The sequence below is a fragment of the Heterodontus francisci genome, chromosome 14, assembly GCF_036365525.1.
Source record: "Heterodontus francisci isolate sHetFra1 chromosome 14, sHetFra1.hap1, whole genome shotgun sequence".
Classification (NCBI taxonomy): Eukaryota; Metazoa; Chordata; class Chondrichthyes; order Heterodontiformes; family Heterodontidae; genus Heterodontus; species Heterodontus francisci.
The window spans coordinates 35,210,551-35,237,520 of NC_090384.1; the positions used below are offsets into that span (position 1 = coordinate 35,210,551).

At 42.8% G+C, this 26,970-nt stretch overlaps 1 protein-coding gene across 4 annotated transcripts in view; it reads left to right on the top strand.

Moving 5' to 3' along the window:
- b4galnt4a (beta-1,4-N-acetyl-galactosaminyl transferase 4a) overlaps positions 1-26,970 on the top strand; it is a 973,366-nt gene that overhangs the window by 901,804 nt on the left and 44,592 nt on the right. For all 4 annotated transcript variants that reach the window (XR_010976333.1, XM_068045982.1, XM_068045983.1 and 1 more), the window contains exons 16-17: positions 8,364-8,517; positions 25,656-25,728. Coding sequence is in view for 3 of the 4 variants with exons in the window: in XM_068045982.1 (XP_067902083.1) it covers positions 8,364-8,517; positions 25,656-25,728 (227 nt within the window). In the remaining variant the exon portion in view is untranslated. The remainder of the gene's footprint in view (positions 1-8,363; positions 8,518-25,655; positions 25,729-26,970) is intronic.

Here is a 26,970-nt window from a genome sequence, read left to right on the forward strand (position 1 = left end):
CGAAGGGCTCCCCTCTTTTCCCTCTCCTTGTTTGACCACAACAGATTTATTTATTTTTGTAAGTGGATATACTTGCCAATTCAGTGAGTGTTTACTTGTTTACGCACCATGATCATAAAAAGAGCCAATCAGACAGGTTTTCTTGAGTTTAACAAAGAAAGAGGTTAACTTTATTGTACTTAAACCAATCTAAGTAAAAAATAATAAAAAATTCTCCTACTTTCACACACACACACACAAATAGGTTACAGGGTGGGGAAGGATAGTTTGGTCAAATTAGAGTCCAGAGAAATAGAAGGAGTATACAATCTGTGGAGTTTGCTGACATCAGGCTGAATTCAGTGGTCCTGAGGTTTTTGGTTTGAAGACGTGGACGCTGATTCAGTGGTTTTCCGAGAGACAGCAAAGTAGCTGCTTTCCTTTGAGAGGGAGATTTCTGTCTGTTCTTTTCCAGAAAGTTCTCTAAACTGTGTAACTGAAGGAGATTTCTGTCTGTTCTTTCCTGAAAGTTCCCTAAACTGCTCAATAGCTCCCCAGCAGGCTCAAGTCACCAAGCACAGTGAGCATCGATCGGGGAACAGACCAACACAATCAAACACAGATCAACCAAACCACTGAATACTACAGTCTGCAGCAGGCAACATGGCTCTGTGTTCACAGTCAGCAGACAGTGTTAGAAGCTTGCAAGGTTTGGGTGGCTTGCCTCCACCAGTTTAATATTCATGTTTTCAGCTGGTGGATTAAAAGACCATCATTCAACCTACACATTTTCATGATGGAATTGAAGTAACAGCACAATTGCATGATAAGGAACCCACTCAGTTGAATGTTCCTTACCCCAAACCTCTCCTGTGCCAACCAGGAGGATTGCATATAAGATCTGATGTCATGGTACACTTTGTAGTTCTAGGTGAGGGAGAGGTTTATTGTATTCAACTAGATATATGTAAACTCAAAACTTATATCCTTGAGAACAGTTACTTCCCCATTCTTAATGGCTGAATTGTTTTCTACTTTTTCCCTCTGTGCGCACTTTGCTGGGATAAATTTGGGTCATCATCCAGCCATCCCAAAGAAACTGAAAACAGTCTCCACAAGTGAAGTGTGTTTAGTTCCATTTCAACTGAGCAAGACAATCAATATTGAAATCTAAATCAGAAAATGTTAAATGCCTGTGAGTTTAATCTAATAATAGGGCAAACTGAATATTTCCAATTCAATAAAAAGATCGCATTGAATTGTTTCAGAATTGGCAATTCCTATGCTCTCCAATTTCAGTTCAGACTGAAGTGCACTGACAAAGTTACAATTACTTTGTTGTTTCTGCTGAAATCAGTAAAAACATGTAAAAGTGATTGTGAGAGTTTGGCTGCCTCATTATATTAGGCTTGCTTTCCCCTTGTAACTTGTGGTACAAATTTAATCTCAAGGTTTGGCTTCAAGTTTCCTGTTCTTGTTCTTGTAGAAAGGATAAGACAGATGAATGCGTGGCTGGAAAGATGGTGCAGGAGGGAGGGCTTCAGATTCTTGGGACATTGGGACCAGCTCAGGGGGAAATGGGACCTGTACAGGCTGGACATGTTGCACCTGAACAGAGCCGGGACTGAGTTCCTTGCGGGATGTTTTGCGAGTGCTGTTGGCGAGGGTTTAAACTAGTTTGGCAGAGGGGTGGGGACCTGAAGGTAGACTCAGCTGAGACAAACTCAGAAATTAAAAATGAAGGCGGAAAATTAATGGATGAGTCTGGAAGACAGAGGAAACGAGGGTTAGAAAATAAAAAAAAAGAATTTGGCAGTGCTCAAGGGTATCAATTTCAATAAAAGGAGTATAGCAAATAAAGCAGATGAGCTGAGGGCACAGATAGACACATGGCAGTATGATATCACAGCTATTACAGAAACTTGGCTTAAGGAGGGACAGGAATGGCAGCTTAACATTCCTGTTTACAAGGTTTTCAGACGCGATAGGTAGGGGGATAAGAAAGGAGGGGGAGTGGCAATTTTGGTCAAGGAAACTGTTACGGCTGTGAGGAGGGATGATATGTTGGAAGGTTCATCAAATGAGGCCATATGGATTGAGCTAAGGAACAAAAAAGGGTCTATAGACCCCCAAACAGTCAGAGGGAGATAGAAAAGCAGATATGTAGGCAAATCTCTGAGAAGTGCAAGAACAATAGGGCAGTAATAGTGGAGGATTTTAATTACCCCAATGTTAACTGGGATAGTTTTAGTGTGAAAAGAATTGAGGGAGTAGAGTTCTTGAGGTGCATTCAGGAGACCATTTTTGCCCAGTATGTAGCAAGTTCAACAAGAAAGAGTGCAGTTTTAGACTTAGTTTTAGGAAATGAAGATGGGCAGGTGGACGGAGTGGCAGTGGGAGAGCATTTTGGTGGTAAAGATCATAATTCAGTCAGTTTTAACATAATTATGGAAAAGGACAGAGATAGAACTGGAGTGCGAGTTCTCAATTGGGGCAAGGCCAATTTTACTAAACTGAGGAGTGATTTAGTGAAAGTGGACTGGAAACAGTTACTTGAAGGTAAATCAGTGTCAGAACAGTGGGAGGCATTCAAAGGGGAGCTTCAAGGAGTTCACGGTGAACATGCTCCCAGAAAGAAAAAGGGTGAGGCGGCCAAATTTAGAGCTCCTTGGATTTCAAGGAGTCTACAGGGTAAGATAAGGCAGTAAAGGAAAGCTTATGTCTGATACCGAGAACTCAATACTACAGAAAGCCGAGAGGAGTATAGAAAGTGGAGGGGTGAGATCAAAAAGGAAATTAGGAAAGCAAAGGGAGGGCATGAAAGAATATTGGCAAGCAAAATCAAGGTGAACCCAAAGATGTTTTATCAATACATTAAGAGTAAGAGGATAACGTAGGGCCCATAAAAGACCAAAAAGGTAACCTATGTGTAGGGGCGGAAGATATTGGCATGGTTCTTAATGAATACTTTGCGTCTGTCTTCACAAAAGAGGGGGACGATGCAGATATTGTAGTTAAGGGGGAAAAGTGTGAAGTATTGGATGTGATAACCATAGGGAGAGAGGAAGTATTAATGGGATTAGCATCCTTTTAAAGTTGATAAATCACCAGAGGCAGATGAAATGTATCCTAGGCTGTTAAAAGAAGCAAGAGACGAAATAGCAGAGGGTCTGACCATCATTTTCCAGTCCTCACTGGATACAGATGTGGTGCCGGAGGATTGGGGAATTGCTAACGTTGCACCTCTGTTTAAAAAGGGAGCAAAGGATAGACCGAATAATTACAGGCCAGCCACTCTAACCTCAGTAGTGGGCAAATTATTGGAATCTATTCTGAGAGACAGGATAAACTGTCACTTAGAAAGGCACAGGTTAATCAAGGATAGTCAGCATGGATATGTTAAGGGAAGATCCTGTTTGATCAACTTTAGCGAATTTTTTGAAGAAGTAACAAGGAAAATAGATGAGGGTAGTGTAGTTAATGTTGTCTACCTGGATTTTAGCAAGTCTTTTGACAAGGTCCCACATGGCAGACTGGTAAAAAAAATAAAATCCCATGAGATCCAGGGAAATGCAGCAAGGTGGATTAAAGCCTGGTTACCTGACCCGAACCCGACTACATGTGTTGGGTTTGGCTTGGGTCGAAATTCTGAGTCCAACATTTGGGCTCAGGTCAGGTCAGGCTGGATACTGCTTCTAGGAAGTCACGGGATCAGGCGTACCCATGATTCCCCACAATGCCAGCTGCATGAATAGTCTTCTGCCAGAACAGATGAAGGAGATTTGTGTTGGGTTGGGTTGAGTCATAGTCATAGAGAGATACAGCACTGAAACAGGCCCTTCAGCCCACCAAGTCAGTGCCGACCAACAACCACCCATTTATACAAATCCTACATTAATCCCATATTCCCTACCACATCCCCACCTTTCCTCAATTCTCCTATCACCTGCCTACACTAGGGACAATTTACCATGGCCAATTTACCTATCAACCTGCAAGTCTTTGGCCTTGGGAGGAAACTGGAGCACCTGGTGGAAACCCACGCAGTCACAGGGAGAACTTGCAAACTCCACACAGGCAGTACCCAGAACTGAACCCGAGTCGCTGGAGCCGTGAGGCTGCGGTGCTAACCACTGCGCCACTGTGCCGGGCACAAAAAAAAATTAAAGGGCTCCGGCTTGGGTCGGGTTTCTGGTTGGCTGTGGTTGGGTTGGGCCCAGGTCAGGTTTTAATTTTATACCCGAGCCAGGCTTTAAGATGGATACAAAATTGGCTCAGTGGCAGGGAACAAAGGGTAATTGTTGACGGCTGTTTTAGCGACTGGCAGTCTGTTTCCAGCGGCGTTCCAGTACTGGGTCCCCTGCTTTTTGTGGTATATATTAATGATTTGGACATATATGTAGGGGGCATGATCAAGAAGTTTGTAGACGACACAAAGATTGACCATGTGGTAGATAGCGGGGAGGATAGCTGTTGGGCTGCAGGAAGATATTGATGGTCTGGTCAGATGGGCAGAGAAGTGGCAAATGGAATTCAACTTGGAGAAGTCTGAGGTGATGCATTTGGGGAGGTCAAACAAGGCAAAGGAATACACAATTAATGGGAAAATACTGAGAAGTATAGAGGAAGTAAGGGACCTTAGAGTGAATGTCCACAGATCCCTGAAGGTAGCAGGACAGGTCGATAAGGTGGTTAAGAAGGCATATGGAATCCTTTCCTTTATTAGCCAAGGTATACAATATAAGAGCAGGGAGGTTATGCTGGAACTGTATAACTCATTGGCTAGGTCACAACTTGAGTACTGTGTGCCGTTCTGGTCATAAAGGATGTAATTGCACTAGAGAGGGTACAGAGGAGATTTACGAGGATGTTGCCAGGACTGGAAAAATGCAGCTATGAGGAAAGATTGGATAGGCTGGGGTTGTTCCCCTTGGAACAGAGAAGACTGAGGGGAGATCTGATTGAAATGTACAAAATTTTGAGGGGCCTGGACAGAGTGGAGGTGAAGGGTCTATTCACCCAAGCAGAGAGGTCAGTGACGAGGGGGCATAGATTTAAAGTGATTGGTACAAAAATTAGAGGGGAGATGAGAAAAATCTTTTGGTCTAGAGCTCACTGCCTGAAAGGGTAGTTGAGGCAGAGACCCTTAACTCATTCAAAAGGAGTCTGGATATGCACCTCAAGTGCTGTAATCTGTAGGACTACGGACCAAATGCTGGAAGGTGGGATTAGAATAGGTGGATCGTTTTTCGGCCGGCGCAGACACGATGGGCCAAGTGGCTTCTTTCAGTGCCTTAGACTTCCGATGACTTCTTTCTTTGAACTGTACCTCTCCCATTGATGGCAGTGGCGTCTGACAATTTAAAACTGGCTAAATGCAGATTTCACTCTGTCCCTTTCCTATGTGCTTTTCTTTGTCAGTTCTCTTCTTATTGTGACCTCTTTTCAACATCTTCTCAAGAATCTTCAATGTCATTTTTTTTCTAAATACGCTTATGTGGGTGTGCTAGTGCAACTGGGATGACAAAACTATGAAAGCACAGCACTGCCCCAAGTGCAGCTAAACCCCACTCCCCATCCATCTCCAGTACTGCTAAATTCCAGTTATCCACCTCCAACTAGTGCAACTTCCATATCTTTCTGTGTTATTCTCTGCTTGTAAACGGTAAAGAATAATAATTAAGCACATATTGGTCATGGAATATATGTAACAATAAGGTCCACTTATTTACAGCTTTCATAGAATAATAAACAGAGCTACAGAATTTAGTTTCAAAACACTGATAAAATTCCCAAAATATCATTTAATAGAAATTGAATCTGAATTATTCATTCACTGTAAATCAGTGACCGTGGTTTAAGCCTTATATGGTGTAAAGAAACCTATAATATATACGTTAGTCTTGCCTTTAGCGTACATCTGAACATAACACTTCTTGGAAAACAATCTCTTTATAAAACAGAAAAAACAGCTCTTCACTTGAAGCCTGGCACTTCTACACACTTTCCAGTCTACTCACAGCAGGTAACCTCGAATTGAAATTGGGCTGAATTTACTTAATATGCAGATATAGTTTCAAAGGGTCAAAGGTCTACCTTGGCAGCAAAATAACACATTGTGCATTTCATGTTACAAAAATCGTGCCCTCTGAAAACAGCATATCATATGACTTAGCATGAGAAAAGTGGCAGGGTGGGGTTGCTAGTGTTATTAAATAATTGTTGTACATCAAAGTTATCTGATGTGCTACTTCACAAGAACTGTAGTCAATGTGGCGAATCAAAGTTAAATCAGTCAGCCAAATGGAGCTCATTTACATTTATTTTTACCTTTTAATTTATTTAAAGTGTTCCACAACATCCTTCTAACCATGAAAACATGTGCATATTCATATTAATTGGAGTGCCATAATATAAAATTTGATAAAAATAGCATGTACAGCTGGACTGAGACTATATTGAGGAAGTTCAGACTGTTCAACTGTCATTTGCTTCTAGTTCGGTTACTGGATTTGTATAATGTGAACTAAACTTCCTTCATTTCAGTGGGTTTGCAGTCTATGTCGCAGTTGTTTTCCAATGGTCTCAGTGATGCCCAAAGACTTGCATGTGCACCTCTCAGCCTCATGTGAGCTTTCTGCGCACAGGCCTCTCTCAGCCTTACACATGGGGCCTTTCACAAAACATGTCTCAGCCTCACATAAAAGCTCCTCTTACCCTCCTCTGTCCCAGCCTCAAAAAGGGACTTGACGCCTTTGGTGCCATATAAGCCTTCCTTAATCTCACACATGGGCGTTGCATTCTTTTTTTTGTCCATTTGTTTTCTTTGCCTTCTATTTTTAGTGTTTAATTTTAACCTCAACCTCTCCTTCTGTTCATCCGAGAAACTCAGCCTCTAGCCTCTCTGCTACCCACAATAATCTCTCCCCTGGTTGTACAGAATTCTGCAGTCTACCTCCTTTGCAGCCTCTCACCTTAGGCTCTGGATAAAATGCCTATATGTCTCTTGTACTAAACAATATAAGCAATAAATTCAGAGCATTTTTAATTAAAAATACCTTTTTAGCTTTGAGTGGACAATATGCTGAGTTATTAACAATATGTCACTACAAGACTCCAATTGCAGCAATAAAACTAACTCACTTTGTAAATCTACAGACCAACTGTTGTCACAACAGTGTTCTACAGACCAACTGTTGTCACAACTGAAAATCTCTGAAAAGTTATTCTTTTTATGTTTTGGGTGAACATTTGCATTTTAGCAACATTAGGAATGGAATAGTTTTGTCACATTTTCTACCTAGTTTAGAATAAAGTACTTCTGCTGAGGGTATAGCTCAGTTGTGCCTGTTTAACCATACAGTAGTAGACATCAGTCGAAGACACAAAGGAGAAATTGAACTCATAGAGGTGATGCTGGGAAGAGCATTAATATGGGTCCCAACAGAAAACTGAGTAATGAGCAATGACTGGAGAAACTGGTGCTTTTAAGTCATAAATAGAGGTGATCCATTAGAGGTATATAAAACAATATAAGAAAAGATAAATCCTTAACAATATGGTAAATTCAACCATGGGACGAGGAATAGTGGGCATGTGTTCAAACTAGTGGAAGGGAAATTTAGAACTAAAATAAGGAGGGCCACTTGAAATGATCAGTATATTGAATGAAATGCTGAGAAGCGGAACAGACACAAACACTTAGGAAAGCATGAGCTAAGATGGGCTAGTTTCCTCCTTGACCTGTGTCTGTCATGTGATCTCCTGAGGGGAGTGAAGAAAAAACTCATTTCTGCTAATGGGCCAAGTGTTTAGTTTAGTTTAGTTTAGAGATACAGCACTGAAACAGGCCCTTCGGCCCACCGAGTCTGTGCCGACCATCAACCACTCATTTATACTAATCCTATATTCCTACCACATCCCCACCTGTCCCTATATTTCCCTACCACCTACCTATACTAGGGGCAATTTATAATGGCCAATTAACCTATCAACCTGCAAGTCTTTGGCATGTGGGAGGAAACCGGAGCACCCGGAGGAAATCCACACAGACACAGGGAGAACTTGAAAACTCCACACAGGCAGTACCCAGAATTGAACCCGGGTCACTGGAGCTGTGAGGCTGCAGTGCTAACCACTGCACCGCTGTGCCGCCCCTTTCACCTACTGCAATGTATTGCACTGAAGCTGTGCCTCAGCAACTACCCCAATGGCCACGTTGAGAACAGAGACATCAGTAGCTAAAGCTGCCGACAATCCAACGCCATCCTTTGCAACACAACATATTGTTCACTTTCTGAACGATCCGTGCGATCAATGCAGCTGTTAACTACCAGAGTGGTCTTTACATAAGCAATTATTTTTCCTTTTTGTTGACTGTACAGTAAAGAATCAGGCCCGATGGGTGCAGCAGTTCATTATAGATATGGAAGATCTCTACAAGACAACAAAGGATGAGAACTTCAACATTATCATCATTGACTTTGACAGTGGTGACATGGATGTGGAGCAGGCCTTAAAGAACAGCAAACTGCCTCGGTACAGTAAATGCTATAGACTAAGATTTATATTGGTGAATTGAACGGGGACTGTCTTTATGTTTGGTTATATATTTAATTTAATTAGTGAGAGAGAAGAACCATGTACCATTTCAGTCTTGATGGTAGCCTGAACAAATGGCATGATTTTGCAGTTTATAAGCACAGTTTATGTCATTGCATAAATTAAAAGGCAGTACCTCTTAAATTGGTATGTGCGATGTTTCATGAGATAATCATGTACCCAAAGTAAAATTAGCTTTGCCACCATTTATCCTAGTCACCAGAAAATGGGCATCTACAAGGTAAACTGAGCTTTGTCTGCCATCCTGATTAAGTTCAATGGATGGTCAAGGGAGGTGAACAATGGAGTGCATTTTGGTGTAAGAGATGCTAGGGCTTTGTTTTCAGTACAAGGCCTTGCTACTTTGGGTGGGAGTGTATAATGTCATGTTAACTTAATTGTTTTTCTATGCCATTTATCTAAATTATTCAGTTTAGTTGCTACAATGATTTTAGACATAAGCCCTGAGTCAAAATAACTGGGCAGCAACTATGAGATTGTGTGGTATTGGTGCTCTGGACAAGAGTTCAGGGAAGGGTATGAACTGTGGAATAACTCCATGAACCTTCAGCTGTGAGATTACAATTCTATTAAATACATTCTTTTCAAAATTCATAGAAATTATCTTTTACTGCATGTAGCGATTATAAAACATAAGAAATAGGAGCAGGAGTAGTAAAGGCCTGCACGGATCTGGAAAAGAAAACCCGACCCGAACCCAACAGAACCACATTGGACCTGAGCCTGACCCGGCCCGAGTCCTTCCATTTTCTCCCGCGCCCGACCCAATCCGAGCCCGACCCGACCCGACCCAAGCCTGATCCGACCACCGGAATGTTCACTTTCTCCAGTTGATAGCATTCGTTTTACATCCATAGTGCATTCACTGTACTTAGCACTTTAGGATGGATGGAATGGAAGGAAGCTGCAGCATGAGCGCGATGATATCATCGAGATGCTCACTGCGTAGACTCAGAGTCTGTGGAGTATGGATACACGTTTCCCTCCTTGATGTCCCAAACTCAAAGCTCAGCCAGGCTTTTCAACTTTTGACGCTTACTTACTCAACTTCCCTTTTCCTCCCAGCAGAGCAAAAGGTAGTACTATGTGTGTCCGACCCGGATCCGGACTGACCCGACCTGAGCCCGAAAGCCGGACCCAGAAGAGCGACCCAACCCGACCTGACCCCGACACATGTCATTGGGTCCCGTTGGGTTCGGGTCGGGTAGCAGGCCTTTAAGAAGTAGCCCTTTTGGCCCTTGAAGTCGATTCAATATGATCATGGCTGACCTTCTACCACAACTCTACCTTCCCTTGTTGATGTGTGATGGCTTCCACATTGAAGGTTTAACAATTTAACAATGTAATTTCTGCAGCCTTTTGACATGGAAGTCAGTTGTGAAATAACAGCCCTTAAATTAAAGCCTGGCTACCCGACCCGAAACCTGACTAGACCTGACTACATGTGTTGGGTTTGGGTTGGGTCAGGTCTATATTCCGAGTCCAGCATTTGGGCTCATGTCGGGTCGGGCTGGACAGTGCTGCCTCCGTGAAGTCACGGGATCAAGCTCACCCATGATTCCCCACAACTCCATCTGCAGGAATAGCCTTCTGCCAGAATGGATGAACGATATTAGTGTCGTCGGATCGGGTTGGGCACGAAAAACAATTAAAGGACTCGGGCCCGGGTGGATTCGGGTTGGCTGTGGTCGGGTCAGGCCCGGGTCGGGTTTCAGTTTTATACCTGAGCAGGCCTTTACCTTAAGTTTGTTTTAGTAACACATACAGAATTTTAAAACATCAATTTCAATTTCTTCCTTGTGACTTGTGATTCTTGGCAGATCTAACTGAGTTGACTTGAATAGGGAGTTAAAATACCTGCTGTGTTCATTATTGGTTTCACAGAATCTTGCATCAGCAAAACCTTGTAGGTTTATATATAGGAATCTCCTCATTCTCAACTGAAGAAACTAATGTGTGCAGGAGCAGGGGACCTGCAGGTGTCCCCAATTCTTTCTGCACCATCAAATTCATCATCAAGCACAGTTCACAGCAGTACCACTGCCCATCTTAAAAGAGCTTTTGTTTTGTACTTTGTTAAAACGGTTGAGTTGTTTGACTCCCAAATCCACAGAGAATATGGTCGCTGCTTCAGGGCGTACACCACATTGATGGTAGTAACCCGCTTGCAGAGTATAGGTGACCGCATCCCTGATTACATTCTCCAGGAAAACCTTTAACATCCCCAAGGGTCTCCTCGTAGATCTGACCATCACTGTGAGCCTGGCAGCGAGTGACTGGCTTGGTGATGCCCTGAGTGTTATCACAAGACACTTTGTGGTGCTGCTTTGCTGCGCTGCACGTGAACTGTAAACTTCTGCCAATTTAAGAGGGCATACTATAGGTGCACAGGCCACCAGACAGAGGCGCAAGGGGAGAGCCAACTGTGCAACAGCCCCGACAAACAAATTTCTCTGCAGCACCTGTGGAAGAGCCTGTCACTCCAGAATTGGCCTTTATAGCCACTCCAGGCGCTGCTTCACAAACCACTGACCACCTCCAGGCGCTTACCCATTGTCTCTCGAGATAAGGAGGCCCAAAAGAAAAGAAGAAAGAAGAAAGAAAGAAAGAAACTATAGGTGCACAGGCCACCACCGTGACTTTTAAAAATTCAGTCTCGGGATTTGGATAAATGGTGGGAAGGCCAGCATTTATTGTCCACCCCTAGTTACCCCTGAGAAGATAATCGTGAGTCACATTCTTGAACCACTGAAGTTTGTGTGGTGAAGGTATTCCTAACAGGTGCTGTTAGGTAGAGTGTTCCAGGATTTTGACCCAGTAACGAGGAAGGAAGAAAAATATACATTCAAGCCAGGGTGGTGTGTGACTTGGAGGGAAACTTGAAGGTGATGGTGTCCCATACATTTACAGCCCTTATCCTTCTAGGTGATAATGGTAGAGGTTACTGTTTGGGAAGTGCTGTAACATTACATTGTATCTCTTAATATGCAACATTGAAATTGGCAGACTTTTTAATGAATGGAATTGGGATAGCTGAATGTTTAATGGAATATGCTTGTTTCCTATATCTACAAAGAAGTTACAACATGCTATTCAGCCAAAGCAGTTTGTGTCAGCATTTGCCCTCCACTGGAGCAAATAGCTCAACTTGCACTCTACCACTCTGACTACCCTATACCTTCAACCCCCTTTTTCTTCATCCACCTATCAAGTCTTTAATGTCAACATAGTTCCTGCCTCAACCACTAACCCTGGAAGTGAATTCCACAGCCACGCAATGCTCTGGGCTGAATTTTATCAGCCCCTCGATGCCGTAGGTTGTGGCGGGGAGGCCGTAAAATGCTAGCGGGAGCGGCCCGTCACGACGCCGAGAAGGCCCCGCCAGATATTAGTGGCGATGGCGAGGCCTTGGTATTGAAATTAGATAAATTAAAATGCAAATGAACTTACCTGCCACTGGTGGCCATCCCACGCCGATTTTACAGCCAATCGGTCGCAACTCGCGTGCCTTTGGAACTCCGTTGGAGTTCCGAGGCAAGACACTGGTGGGGAGGGGGGAGGAATAAAATTATCAGGGCGGGGTTGGTGGGGGGGAAGCAGGAAAAAACCATCCTATTGTTTGTGGGGATGGTGGGAAGGGGTTGAGTGTCAAAGATATTGAAGTTCGGGGAGGAAATTTTGGAAATTCAAAAAGTGTTTTTTTGGGGGACAGGTCAATTTCTGTGTTGAGGACTCAGTGGGGGTGGGTGGGAGAGGGGAGTCAAAGTTAAATTAAACTTTTATTGACTTTTTTATGACACTGGCACCTTTAAATATTTAAATCTCTCCTGAAGGGCTTTAAGCCCTTTAAAAATGGCGCCTGCGCGGTGGCACCAGACACTGGTGCTGGGGACGCGGCGGCCGCCCCCGCTACGTCATCCGGGGCATCTGCTCCTCCCCCTCCATTTAAATGAGCCCCTGTGTGTAATATTGCGGGGGCTATTCGGCGGCACTTCCGTGTCAGATGTGCGGCACGCTGATAAAATACAGCCCTCTGTGAAAGAAAGTTTCTCCTGCTTTCCATTTTAAACCTTTTTAATCTTGTATCTATAGTTGCTTGTTCTTGACCTCTCGATTACTGGAAGCAATCTGGTTTTATCTACACTGATAGAGGAAACTTAAATGTACAGAAATTCCAGAGTTTAGTCATGCTTATTTAAACAGACAGCAAATCCTGCACATTCTGAGTTACCTTGTTTTTCCAGGGAAAACTCATCAAATGTTGCGAGCACAGCTTCCTCAATACAATGAAATATCTAAATATCTCCGTGCACTGCTAAAATGCACATTCCTTATTTGACATATTAGGGCTGATTTTATCAAGATGCACTCCTGGCATGGGAGTTGATTTTAATAGATGGAGAACTGTGATTTCACAAAATGTGCTCCCTGTGAGCAAGGTTTCCCAGAGGGATAGTCCTCTCCATCCGCTGCTCATGTGATTTTGTAAAATCAGCCTTATTCACGCCAATACGCTAGGCAACCATATGGAATAGAAAGTAGCTCCAGCACAATTAATCCCCCATCCTTCTGCATCTGAAATACATCGTCAAATTATTAAACTATATAAAATAAAATATAAAAGGGAATACGATGAACAGAAGACTCATTGGGATACAGTAGCTGTTAACTTTTTTTGTCAGCCAGGCCTTATTCTGTTCAGGACTACTTTGACCAAACCTGGTTCATTCATAAAAAGAACACCATGTAGATCCCTCTCTAAGGAATAATAAACCCTCTGTGCATGAATATAAATTAATATAAACAGATCCTTTAAAAACAGGTTTATGATTGTGCCATATATTGCACGCAGGAGATTCTGAGACTGAAATAACAACAAACACTTACATTGTTAACATAAAGAAAAGTTCCAAGGTGTTTCACATGAGTATAATCAGACAAAAATTGGCATTGAGCCAAGAAGAGTGACTAAAAGCTGAGTCAAAGAGATGGGTTTTAAGGAGGACAGAGAGGCAGAGAAGTTTTGGGGGAAAATTTCAGAGCTTCGGACCTCGGTGACTCAAAGTATGGCTGCCGATGGTGAGATGAAGGGATTTCAAGATGCACAAGAGGCTAGAATTGGATGCATGCTGAGTTTTTGAAGAATTATAGGTCTGGAGGATGTTACAGAGATAGAGAAGAATAAGGCAATGCCGGGATTTGAACATGAAGATGTGAATTTTAAATAGGAGGACTGGGAGCCAATGTAAATCAGCAAGCACAGGAGAGATGGGTAAGCAGGACTTGGTACAAATTAGGATACATGCGAACATATGAATAATGACAGACAGGATGTATTCATTCCCAAGATGTACTTGTGCCAGCCTGCAAGCATATATACAAGTTTTATGCCAGATGACCATTTGTGTTTTGTGTATGAGATACTTCTTTCAAATAGGCTAGCAGTATTTGAGTGAAGTGATTAATTGGGTGAAAATGTGTCCATAATGAAGAACAATGGCAGATTGGCATCACATGGACAAGAGAATAAAGGGCACCTGATGAGTAAAGATACTGGACTTCGTGTAGGTAGCACAGGGATGCAGTACTAGATATCGATATCGAATACAGTGCTGTGCCATATATAGTATAAACTAATGGATCTCCTTTGGCATTGCTTGCAGTAGATCAGAGTATTTGGTCTGTCGGTTACTTGTTTGTTCACCTTTGTGTTAATTCTTCTTCCTTTCTTTACTTTTCTATCTCTCTCTCTGTCCTCCTCATCTGCCTCTCTCTTTTCTTTCAGTGGGACATGGTGGGTGGTGTGGCACAACATCAGTTGCTCTTCTCATTTTTGACTCCATTCCCTCCCTTCTTTCCCTCCTCTCCATTTCCCTTTCCCACCTCCTCTCTGTTATCCCACAGCTCCCCTTGCCTTCCTATCCATTTCATTGCCCCCCCCCCCATTTACCTTGCTGTTTTCCCCCTCCCCTATTTTCTCCTCCTCTTCCCCTTCCCTATCTGCCCCATTGTGTCTTCTCTTGTTCCCTGTTCTCATTCTTCACCTCTCCCATCACTTCTAATTTTCTCCTACAATTCTTGCCACCATTCCCTGCACTCTTACCCTTCTCGCTTCCCATCTCCATCTCCTCACTCCTATCTCTGTAACATTCGGCAACCCTACAATTGTCTCCCAAACTCTTTGTCCTTTCTGCCTCTATCCTCTTGTTCATCCCCCCTCTCCCTTCAAGCCAGCACTCGGGCACATATTCTGGAATATCCTCCCACAAACACCTCCGCTTCTCTACCTCCCTCTCCTCCTTTAAGACCTTCCTTAAAATGCACGTATTAGACTAAGACTTTGCCCACCTTTTCCAATATCTCCTTCTTTGGTCTGGTGTCCATTTTTTCATTAGATTTCCGTGATGCGTCTATATCAAAACTACTATACGGGAAAGATGGATTTGTTGTTGTATAGTTGAGTCACTTTAAGCATATGGTTCCCTGTGGTGGATTTCATTGTACCACCCACACTGAGAGTAGGTTCAAGGAACTGTGAGTCTGTTTAAGATTATTGAAGTGAAACAGATTCTTACTTTGTTATGCCACCAAAAGAGTTAATACTATATACTTGTATTGTATAATCACAATAAGTACTTGCGAATAGTTCAGTGCTGGTTTAGTCTGTATGAGGGAGGATTGCGGGTAAGCAGGGAGACCTAGAAAGTCAGGGGGGTGAGGTCACGATGCAGTGAGGTGTGATACCAAAGATGGTAACATTGTGGTATGGCCATTACTATTGAGAATATGAAACCCAGGGTGGGAAAGGCAAGAATTGGCCAAAATGTCGGGGTAGGTAAGAGTTGGCTCCAATGTTGGGGTAGGTAAGGATTGGGCCCCAATGTTGGGATAGGTAAGGATTGGGCCCAATGTTGGGATAGGTAAGGATTGGGCCCAATGCTGGGCTAGGTAAGAGTTGGCCCCAGTGTTGGGCTAGTTAAGAGTTGGCTCCAATGTTAGGGTAGGTAAGGATTGGCTCCAATGTTGGGGTAGGTAAGAGTTGGCCCCGATGTTGGGATAGGTAAGGATTGGCCCCAAGCCAATCAGTTGTCCAGAATTTGATCAGGTGGGTAGGATGAGCATTAAGTGTGTGACCAACAGACTACTATCCTGGGATGGAAATAGGAAAGATGGGAAACAGAAGGCATAATTTAAGATCCAAAATAAGAATCAGAACGCTGTGGGTGAGTTGGGACGGCTCTCAAATACTCTGAAAATGAGATTTTAAAACAAAATTGAGTTAAAAACAACTGAAAATTGGATTTAAAAACAAAATAGTATGTAAACAGGACAATGTGTTCAGAGGCTGGAGGTTTGTGGTTATAGTGTGGCAAAGAAATGTTATCATGGGATTTCCCCATTATAAATGTTGACTTAAAAGCTTCGCTGAAAAATTGTGACATGTCATGTAAGGCTACTGTGTACAGGAAATGTGTGTGATATGACAGATTTTTAATATATATTGATAGATAGAGGAAGAATGCAATACTCGTTGCGTATAAATACAATCGATGATACAGTTATTAGTGAAGGTGTTATTGGGATTTTATTACTATAAATTCTGAATATAGAAGGGTGTGGTGCATTGTCTATGATATTAATATTTGGATACATGTATGTTCTTTTTCTTTTGGGCCTCCAATGGATACGCGCCTGGAGGTGGTCAGTGGTTTGTGAAGCAGCGCCTGGAGTGGCTATAAAGGCCAATTCTGGAGTGACAGGCTCTTCCACAGGTGCTGCAGAGAAATTTGTTTGTTGGGGCTGTTGCACAGTTGGCTCTCCCCTTGCGCCTCTGTCTTTTTTCCTGCCAACTACTAAGTCTCTTCGACTCGCCACAATTTAGCCCTGTCTTTATGGCTGCCCGCCAGCTCTGGCGAATGCTGGCAACTGACTCCCACGACTTGTGATCAATGTCACACGATTTCATGTCGCGTTTGCAGACGTCTTTATAACGGAGACATGGACGGCCGGTGGGTCTGATACCAGTGGCGAGCTCGCTGTACAATGTGTCTTTGGGGATCCTGCCATCTTCCATGCGGCTCACATGGCCAAGCCATCTCAAGCGCCGCTGACTCGGTAGTGTGTATAAGCTGGGGATGTTGGCCGCTTCAAGGACTTCTGTGTTGGAGATATAGTCCTGCCACCTGATGCCAAGTATTCTCCGAAGGCAGCGAAGATGGAATGAATTGAGATGTCGCTCTTGGCTGGCATACGTTGTCCAGGCCTCGCTGCCGTAGAGCAAGGTACTGAGGACACAGGCCTGATACACTCGGACTTTTGTGTTCCGTGTCAGTGCGCCATTTTCCCACACTCTCTTGGCCAGTCTGAACATAGCAGTGGAAGCCTTACCCATGCGCTTGTTGATTTCTGCATCTAGAGACAGGTTACTGGTGATAGTTGAGCCTAGGTAGGTGAACTCTTGAACCACTTCCAGAGCGTGGTCGCCAATATTGATGGATGGAGCATTTCTGACATCCTGCCCCATGATGTTCGTATTCTTGAGGCTGATGGTTAGGCCAAATTCATTATGTATCTAATGTAAATATAGGGAGTGCAGTAACCTGCATGTTTTTAACTGCAAAGGGGAGACAGAGTATAAAGATATGTAAGATATGTTTAAAGTGAAATGTAACTGTTAACACATCACTTTTTAGTTTTTCATTTACCATTCTCGTCTTTACTTCTATAAAACTAGGTTTACTGGTGGCTATGCATTCCTTAATTTACAATGGCTTCTTTCTATTTTTTGATTACACCTCTGAAAAGTATCTTGGGATGCTATTCTGCATTAAAGACACTATATAAATGCAGATTGCTATTGTTGCTGTTACAACCCAGCCTTCACCTGGTCTTACCGTAACAGGGTTTAATTTTAAACACACTGCGTTTTTAGCTCCTCCTTGGTGAATCCCTTGTTCACCGCTTTCCAATTATAAGGCAAAGAAACCAGCACAAACATGTTTTCTTAGGTTTAAAGAAAAAAAGTTGAAATTTATTAAACTTAAACTCTAATTCAGCTGACGCCTACGGATGCTAGCATGCATACGCGATACACACATGCAAATAGAGACAGAAAAGAGCAGAAGAAGTAAAGTGGAAAAAGTTTGAGGCAATATCTGAAGAATTTTTGTTACGGTTCTTTGAGCTTACAGTAAAGTCCTTGATTGTAGGTAAATCTTGCTTTTCGTTGGGGCCCAGTATTCTTCTTAAACCTTGTTCACTGTAGGAGACTTTTCTGTCTTGGGGTTCACGTGTCTTCAACGGATTCAGAGACTTGTGAGAAAGAGATTGGAGCAGACAGGAGAGATCTTCTCAGTACAGGAGCAAACAGTCTTTCTGAGTTTAAACTCTCTGTGGCCAGTTCAAAAGAAAACCCTGGAAGAGCCAGTTAGACCAGCTGGTCTAACCAGTCCTGGCCCTCGTGGATTGTATCCTCCTTAGCAGGCCCTGGAATGCGCTTGCTCATCTTCGATGTCTGTTCATATGTAAATGTTTTTTTCCAGCTATGGCTGATCTGTTTAACAAGTCATTTCCTTGCTCCAACAACTGTTAAATATCAATGTTCATGACAAAATTAATGTGCCTCATTCTTGGCAGGTGAGGGCCTAGCGTGACACCTCCACACCCAGCAGAATGAAATGCGATTTGAGAAAAGCGCATTTCATTAAAAGGGTCAAGAGAAAATATAAGATACAGAAAAAAAACATGCATTTCTCTCATTCATTCACAAATCCTAAAACTTATGAAGTTTGCGAATCTCCCCTTTGTCCCAGAGGACACTTCTACCTGCGGGTACTTTTGCAGACTCTACTGCACTCCCCTGTGGCACTTCAAGTAGGTGAGGCATCACCCTCCCGGTTTCTCTTCCCCCTAGAGGTCTTTCTTTGTCTCTGCAGGTTCCTGTAAATGCTGTTAGCAACTCTGGTGGGGTGCTTCTAGTGTCTGCAGTTACATAGGAGGAGGTGGGGTGTAACTTTTCACATTTTTTTGGGTTGGCTGACCGGACAGTAGGGGTTTTCATCTGGGATTCCTCCCAAACTACTTTTAACTGGCCCTCTTGGTCACTTTTTCCCCTTCTCTTTCTAAATTTTTGCCAGCCTTGTGCCTGTCTGTCCCCTTTTGTTCTCGGCAGGGGTCCCTTAAAGTTCACCAGCCCTCTGCTGGAGGGTCCTGCTAACACTGGTACAGGATTTAGGGGTGCAGGTTTCACTGTAGGTTGGGGTTTCCCCTCAACCTGGCACATGTGACAATTCTTGCAGTATTTCATCACATCTTTGTGGAGTTTTGGCCAGTCAAACTGCTGTCTTATGCAGGCTTTGGTCTTTTGTATTCCGGCATGTACAGCCACTGTAGTCTCGTGGACCCTTCTTAATATTTCTCTCCAGTACCTCTGCAGGACCAGTAACTGGTGAACTACTGTCCACTCCTTGCCCTCAGGTCTGTGAGGAGAACTCCATTTCCTCATCAGTACTTCATTCTTTAAATAGTAGCAATCAGGGACTCCCTGTGCTTTACTTTCAGACTGGGAAGCCTGTGCTAACTCTCACAACACTGGGTCGGCTCGCTGAGCCTCAGCTAGGGACAATCCATTTAATTCATTCCCTGGGTCTTCTAACTTTCCAAAGAAAGTCTCAGACAGACAGACCTGGCCATCTGCCTGCAGTGCCAATTCAGTCTCCTCTGGGGGAGCTGGTTTGATCATGGCCTGATCCACTACACATTCAAGGAAACTGCAGGGGCCACGGCCCTGTCTCTCTGACCTCCTGTGGTCTTTCTTTCACTACTGGGGAGGCTACCACTTTCACACCTGCTAGATCATTACCTAGGAGCAGGTCAACCCCATCCACAGGCAAACTAGGGACAACCCCGAGCGTCACCAGTCCTGAAACTAGGTCGCACTCCAAGTGCAACCAGTGTACAGGTATAAGCATACACTGCCCTCCAGTACCATTCACCATCATTCTGGTGTTCACTGCACTCTCTGGGGAAATGGTCAGGCCTTTTCCCATTAAAAGGGATCCAGTGGCCCCTGTGTCCCTGAGAATTACTATGGGCTTGCTGGTCTCACTCGAGAGGTATGGGGTTACTCTCCCTTCAGATACAAAACCCTGATGACCCTCAGGAACCTTATTAGATTTTCCTGCACTTGCAGCGGTAGACTTCCTGGGTCTACTGCAGTTAAAGCCACAGCTTGTTCTGTCCTGCTTACCATCAGGTTCGCTTCTTCACTAAGCAGGTGTGCCCTGATTAACCCTACAGATTTTCCCCTTAGTTTCCAGCAGCCAGCTTTTAAAAGCCCTGCTTTATTACAACGGAAGCACACAGGTCTCCGGGTCTCACTCTTGCTCAAAGCACCTTCCTTTTTGGCTGGAGGAGGGACCCTGTGTCTCCTGCTTTCCTTTCTCTCCCAGGACTGCTCAGGCTCCGAACACCTTCCCACCCTTTGTCCTTTTTGGATTTGTGGGGGTGACTTGGAAAGGTTCTCCCCTGGGAAACCGCCTTATAAATTAAAGCAAACTCATCAGCCAGAATGGCCGCTTGCCGGGTTCTCTGGACCCACTACTCCTCTACATGTGTCTTTATGGAGAGTGGATGAGAGTGTTTAAATTCCTCTAACAGAATTACTTCTCTGAGATTCTCATAGCTGAGCTGAGAGCTCTCAGCCACTGGTCAAAAGTCAGCTGCTTTCTTCTTTCACACTCCAGATAAGTTTGATTAGTTTGCTTCTTGAAGGTTCTAAACTTTTGGCAATAGGCTTTGGGTACTAATTCATATGCCCAGAGGATAGCACTTTTTGTCAGTTCATAATTTGATCAACTCTCAACTGGCAACAAGGAATAAACCTCATGGGCTTTTCCAGTTAGCTTGCTTTGTAATAAAGAGACCAGGTCTCAGCTGGCCATTTTAGCTGCCTTACCAGTTTCTCAAAAGACACAGAAAATACCTCCACATCTTCCTCATTGAACTTTGGAATTAGTGGAGCTAGTTTTAACAATTTTGTACCCAGCCCTGAATTCTGCTGCTGCATATTGGCCATGCTTTCACTGGGGTTACTCTGTCGCTCCCTACTTAACTCAAGCCGCTTCAACTCTCTTTCTTCGGATTCTTTCTTGAATATTCTTTCTCTTTCTCTCTCTCCTGCCTTTTATTTTCTTCATGTTCCTTCTGGAAGGCTCTCTCTTTCTCCCTCTCTCTTGCCTCAAATACAAGTTTCCTTTGTTCCAATTGTATCTTTGCTAACAATACCTTGTCAGGATCTGCTTCTAACACTGCTTCTGCTTCTTCAGATTCAAAGGAAAAATGGTTGGCCACTAGTCTTAGGAGTTCAGACTTCTTAGCCTTGCCACGTATAGTGATTCCACGCTGTTCAGCCATTTTTGTCAGCTGCTCCATAGCCAGTGCTTTTAACTTATCCCAAGTTACTGCACCCTGGCTTGGGGAGCCACTAGCTTCAGCTGCAGACATATTAGTATTCAAGCACACACAATCACAAGAAAACCAGTATTGAAATCTTGCTCTTTTTTGTTTGGGAACAATTTGGCTTCCCACTTCCAATTTCTTTTGTTTGTCTGTGGGTAAAATCTCGGACACTAGCACCATAATTTCTGTTACGACCCAGTGAGAAACTGGTGTAGGATTCCCTTTCAGCCTTCACCTGGTCTTACTGTAACAGGGTTTAATTTTAAACACACCATGTTTTTAGCTGGTCTAACCAGTCCTGACCCTTGAAATTGTATCCTCCTTAGCAGGCTCTCGAATGCACTTCCTCACCTTCAATGTCTGTTAGTATGTAAATGCCCTCACTTCCTTGCTCCAAAAACAGTTAAAAGTCAATGTTTATGACAAAATGAATGTGTCTCATTCTTGGCAGGTGGGGGCTTAGCATGACATTGCTTTTCCCTTACCAACTGAACTTGACATTGTAATGGCCTCCCTAGTGCAGCTTAATTCTTTTGCTGGTCAGTTTCAGTACTGAATGAGGTCTGGCTGAGTCCTGAGGGTTTGCATTTTGTAGCCATTCTTATAGGATTTTTATTAAAGCCTGGGCCAATTATAACTCTATCAGTGCAATCCTGCAATCCAATCTTCTACCCTGCAGTAACACCAAAGCTGATGAGTTTTTTGATTGTATGCTATCGAGACTCCAATCCAGAACAATTTCTCTCATGTTATCCATTGGCCGTTGCGATCGTAAATGTGATTGAAACTGAAAGTGACAGATTGTTATCAGGTAGATCACTGTGCCATGTTTGCACATTCGTTGTTCATCTGGAATTGGTGTTGCGTTGTCTTAGGCTGTCAGAGCTGCTTACTCCAATGGATTGTTTGCTTGAAAATCTCGGCAATGCAGTACTAGAGAAAACTTCATAAAGACATCTTAGTTGCCACGATGTTTCACAGCCTTCAAATTCAGCTTAGACACAACTTATTTTTTGCTCAGTCTCTCTGTATTTAGGTATCACTCATTAACATTGAATAAACCACTGCGCTCATGCTTGTAAAGAAGATATCAATTTGCTGCATGATTGGGAGTAGTAAGAGGGAAAATATGTACAGCTGAAACAGGGACATTGACTAGATCAAAGTAGTTGATGATTTGGCTACACATATACGTTAAATATGTTTTCAATTGTTTCTTTTCATTTCATTCCTCCTCCCTACCACTAGTTTCCTCTCCTCCTCTTCTGAAGGTGCCACCTTGTACTGAGATACCGTTCTCCAAGTACCAGCTGCCCATTCCGGTAGCTTGCTCAGATATTCATTCTTTTTGTTTGAGCCTGGGCAGTGAATGCCAGCTGACTATTTAACTGTGGAAGGCAGCAAAACCAAGCCAATACTTTTTTTCTGTCTGTTTGGTTTGGGGATAGCAGGAATAAATGTGTAGTTTTCTAATTTTTTCCCTCTATCCAGTTGCTGAGGTCTCCCCAGTCTTCTGCTAAAGTGTCAGGAACATCCCCTGCTTCCATGCATCTGTTGAGATGCTTGTTTCAACTGGCATAGTGCAAGAAAAGTGAAAGGAGTAAAAGAGATTGGTTAAATTGATCAGCAGTAATCAGGTGTTAGAAAGCTGGGTTTATAAAAGTCTCTGGTTTGTCACAGGAAGGAAAGACTGAGGGAGGTAAAGAGTGCTGTGATTTTGAGTCCTGGGAGAGTGTTGCTGTGACTGCTTGGCCTTCATTGGCAACATGCTGCAGTTAAGAATTAATCATGTAACAAACAAATTCAAACATATGGTGCGGCACATTGAAACATCAAAGCAAAGTGCCAACATAGAGCCAGGAATGGCCTGTATCCCTTCATTCTCTCACAAATCAGAAACTTTCCCAGTGACTTTTAAAGGACCCCTCACATCACATGTTGCTGTGCATGCACCTAATTTGACATTTGAACTGCATTCACATTAGACAGTGGTTTGCTTCAGCTTCTATTTACAGACTTGTTTCAGAATCGTTCATTGTGATGGGAATGATGTCATACCCTGTAGGCTGGAGCAAAATTTTCCTGAAGACTACCACAATGAAACCAAGCTGATCCATTATTCATTCTGTGCACTGCATATTAAATACAATGACCTGAATGAACTTTGTGTAAAGTTGGGTCAATTGCTATGAAACAAATTTTATCCCACAAGTCCCAAGTGAGTATTTACATGAAATCAGAAAGATATCACCCAGCTTTGCCTAGGTTTTTAGTTTATAGATGTACTGTGTTGTGTGTTGGCAATTGGGTAAGGAAATTCTTCCAAGATGTATTGACATATTGTTAAAGCTGTCCTCAGTCCTGTTGCCAGATTTCAGTCCTGCTACCTAAATCAATCTTGTGTGTATGCTTATAGTTAGTTTTCAGAATGGATAAAAGTCTGGTCTCAAAATCCCATGACGAAATGTCCAAAAAGTGTAAACAAATCAAGAAGACTAAAATGTACCTGATAAGATTAATGGTAAAGGTGTCAAACTACTGCAAACAATAATGAATCTAATCCTGAATCTTTGAACAGGTTGGTTCCTAGAATTAACATCATTTAGAGAGGAAATCGAGGAGGCTTGGTCTCGGGCCTGAATCAACGTAGAAAATATCTGATTAGGAATATTGCCAAAATAAATCGACTTACTGCAGGATGTATGGAGCTAGAATAGCTCAGGTTAGCATGGCAGTAGAAAAATATTGGCTTGGTACTGGATCCTGATGAAGATAGATGGTTCCATTTGAAACTCATGACCAGAGCATTGACATAGGTCTGTGAGGTAGGCTGATTGTCACTTTTTACTTTGTTTTTCTTATGTCTGTTCCTTCAAAAGTCTTAATAAGACCAAAAATGTCCGAGTATATTCTAATAAGCCACAAACCAGAAGTGACAAAGACAGATAGCAAGGCTTCGAATACCTGTATACAATAAAGTGTGAACATTGAATCAGAGAGGGTCACTCAAGCTACTGAGTTACTAGCTTTTGACCCACTGTGATCTTCAGGCTGGTTTGTCGGTCTATTGTTAATGGAGTGGCCCCACTTATGCTGCAATATCCCTCTTTCAATGTAATCCATGATGTTCTATTGCACATGATCACAGCACTAAGCCATATTGGTGTGTCCCTACGGTGTCGATATGGCAACTAGAAGGGTGCAAGTGACACTGTTATTTGGAGAATCCATGAATAGTTCATAACATTACTTTTTACACACTGAAGTCTACATCTGAGGTGTAAGTGCTACATGATGGGATAGATTTTGACAGTGAAGTGATTTTTTTTGGGGGGGGCGCTATCATTTTCCTTGTCTGAAAAACGTATTAAGTTCAGCAAAGAGACAGATGCTTTATATGGTAAAATATGGATTAATAAAGCTTTCCTTCTTGCAGAGCTGCTTAGTGAGATAAAGATAGCATTGTCTGTGGCTAGGGAGAGTATAAGAACACACGATTATTGTTGAAAAGGATTGAAGATTAGGAGGGAGTGAAAGGATGTGGGCTTGGCATTGACATGGAAGGATAGCAATCTTAAGTTCATCCCTCCTCACAATCCAAGTTGCAATGTTGCCTCTGTGTAAACTCTTTTAGATGTTGTATATTATATGGTGAAAACGACTTGACCAAAGTAGAAATGGGACCAATATTTCAGACTTAGATGAACTGTTCTAGTGGTTGCAGAGCTGGAATCTGTCTTATTCTTAGCTGATCAAAAATTCTGATCAAAAATGGCTTATGAGAAAGAAAGAAAAATAACGTGCATTTATATTGTCCCTAAAATGTCCATAGGCCCTCAAGTCCTGGAGGGCTTGAACACATGACCTTCTGACTTTGGATCAAGTGTACTCCCAACTGAGCCAAATCAATGTCATTGTGTTGCTTATTTGCATGTTGTATCTAATATTATCATATATACTATGTGTGCAGTACATCCACCTGCACCAACCTGGACAGTTTTTGATCTAAACTTTTATTTTATTTAGAGATACAGCACTGAAACAGGCCCTTCAGCCCACTAAGTCTGTGCCAACCATCAGCCACCCATTTATACTAATCCTCCATTAATCCCATATTCCTACCACATCCTCACCCACCTACCTATACTAGGGGCAATTTATAATGGCCAATATACCTATCAACCTGCAAGTCTTTGGCTGTGGGAGGAAACCGGAGCACCCGGCGAAAACCCACGCAGTCACAGGGAGAACTTACAAACTCCGCACAGGCAATACCCAGAATTGAACCCGGGACACTGGAGCTGTGAGGCTGCGGTGCTAACCACTGCGCCACTGTACCACATTTTGGAAATGCAGAAAGAATGGGAAGTACACAAAGGCTCCCCTACTTATTCACCTATCTGTACCTATTTATTCTAATTGAGGTTAGCTGCTATCAATCAGGTAAGCAACACCTTTGCCACCAGAATCCAGCTAAAATGTAACTTGTGAGTTTCAAAAGTTGAAAGGCTAGACCCTTCAAAGAGGGGTTTCAAGTGAAGAGGATTCCCTGATATAAGCTACCTTACAACCTTCATTTCTGAATTTCTTTTCAGATATCAATATTTGAAACGGTTGGGAAGCTTTGAGCGCTCAGCAGGGCTTCAGGCAGGAGCAGATGCTATAGAGGTGAGTGTACACATTTAACCGATAACGAGACTCAATGAAATGGAGTTTCAGATGCATTATACTTTCCTTAACAGCTTTATAACCTTGAACAGGCATCCTAGGCTTCAAGTGGCAACATTTATTAATGGAAACCTCAGATAAGTTGTATGTGTCTCTTTCCCTGTTAGCTATAATGTCGTTTATGATGGATTTTAAGTAACTGGTCAAAATGGTACATGTCTCTCAAATATATGGTATAACCAGAATTACCTTCCACAGTGTATGTGCACAATGCAGTACTTCCGCAGGAAAGGAGGAAAACAGGAGAGACCTCATAGTTCCAGTAGGATACTAAATTGAATAGAAAAAGTTAATATGAACAGTATTTGAAGTTAAATCATGACTCAAGACAAAGGGACAAATGTGCAAACTGATAAAAGGAAATTTCAGGACTGATGTCAAGAGTATTCCTTCACACTAAGTGATTGATACCTAAAGTAGTCATCTGGATAGGGTACTAGAGGCAAAACCTCTGGAGCATTCAAAAAGCAATTAGATAACTGATAACTATGGAAGGATGCGGGTAGACCAAATGGTTACCTCATTGACATCTTTGTGACATCTACCTGGGTTTTCAGATCATAACACTGATGGTAACCCATTAAAATGACTAGGTTACTGCTGACATTATGATTGAAAAACTCAAGCCAACCTAAGAGGCAAAGCTGCATACACTTGGCTTGCATTTCCTTGAGTGTAGAAGGTTGAGGGGTGATCCAATTGTGGTGTCTAAAAAGATAAAAGGATTTGAGAGAATAGATGCAGAGAAGCTATTTCCTCTGGTGGGAGAAACCAGAAAAAATGGGCAGAATCTTATGATTAGAGTTAGGCCGTTTAGGGGTGAAATCAGGAAGCACATTTCCCCCAAAGGAAATTAGAAATCTGACATTCTCTCCCCCAATAGGCTGTGCTTGCTAGGTCAACTGAAATTTTGAAGATTGAAATTGATTACTTTTATTCGGTATTGAGGAATACAGAGCTAAGGCAGGCAAATGGAGTTGAGGTAATAATCAACAATGACTTAATTGAATGGTAGAGCAGGCTCGAGAGGCTGATGTTCCATCCTATCTGCATAGTTCCAGCACTGTATCTATTTGCAGACACCACATAGAAAAAAAAGCTTCCCATTTTCTAATTGTCAACTCTTACATAAGCTCAATACAGATCTAAACAGCATGCTGAATACTTGAGCTGGAAGCTTTA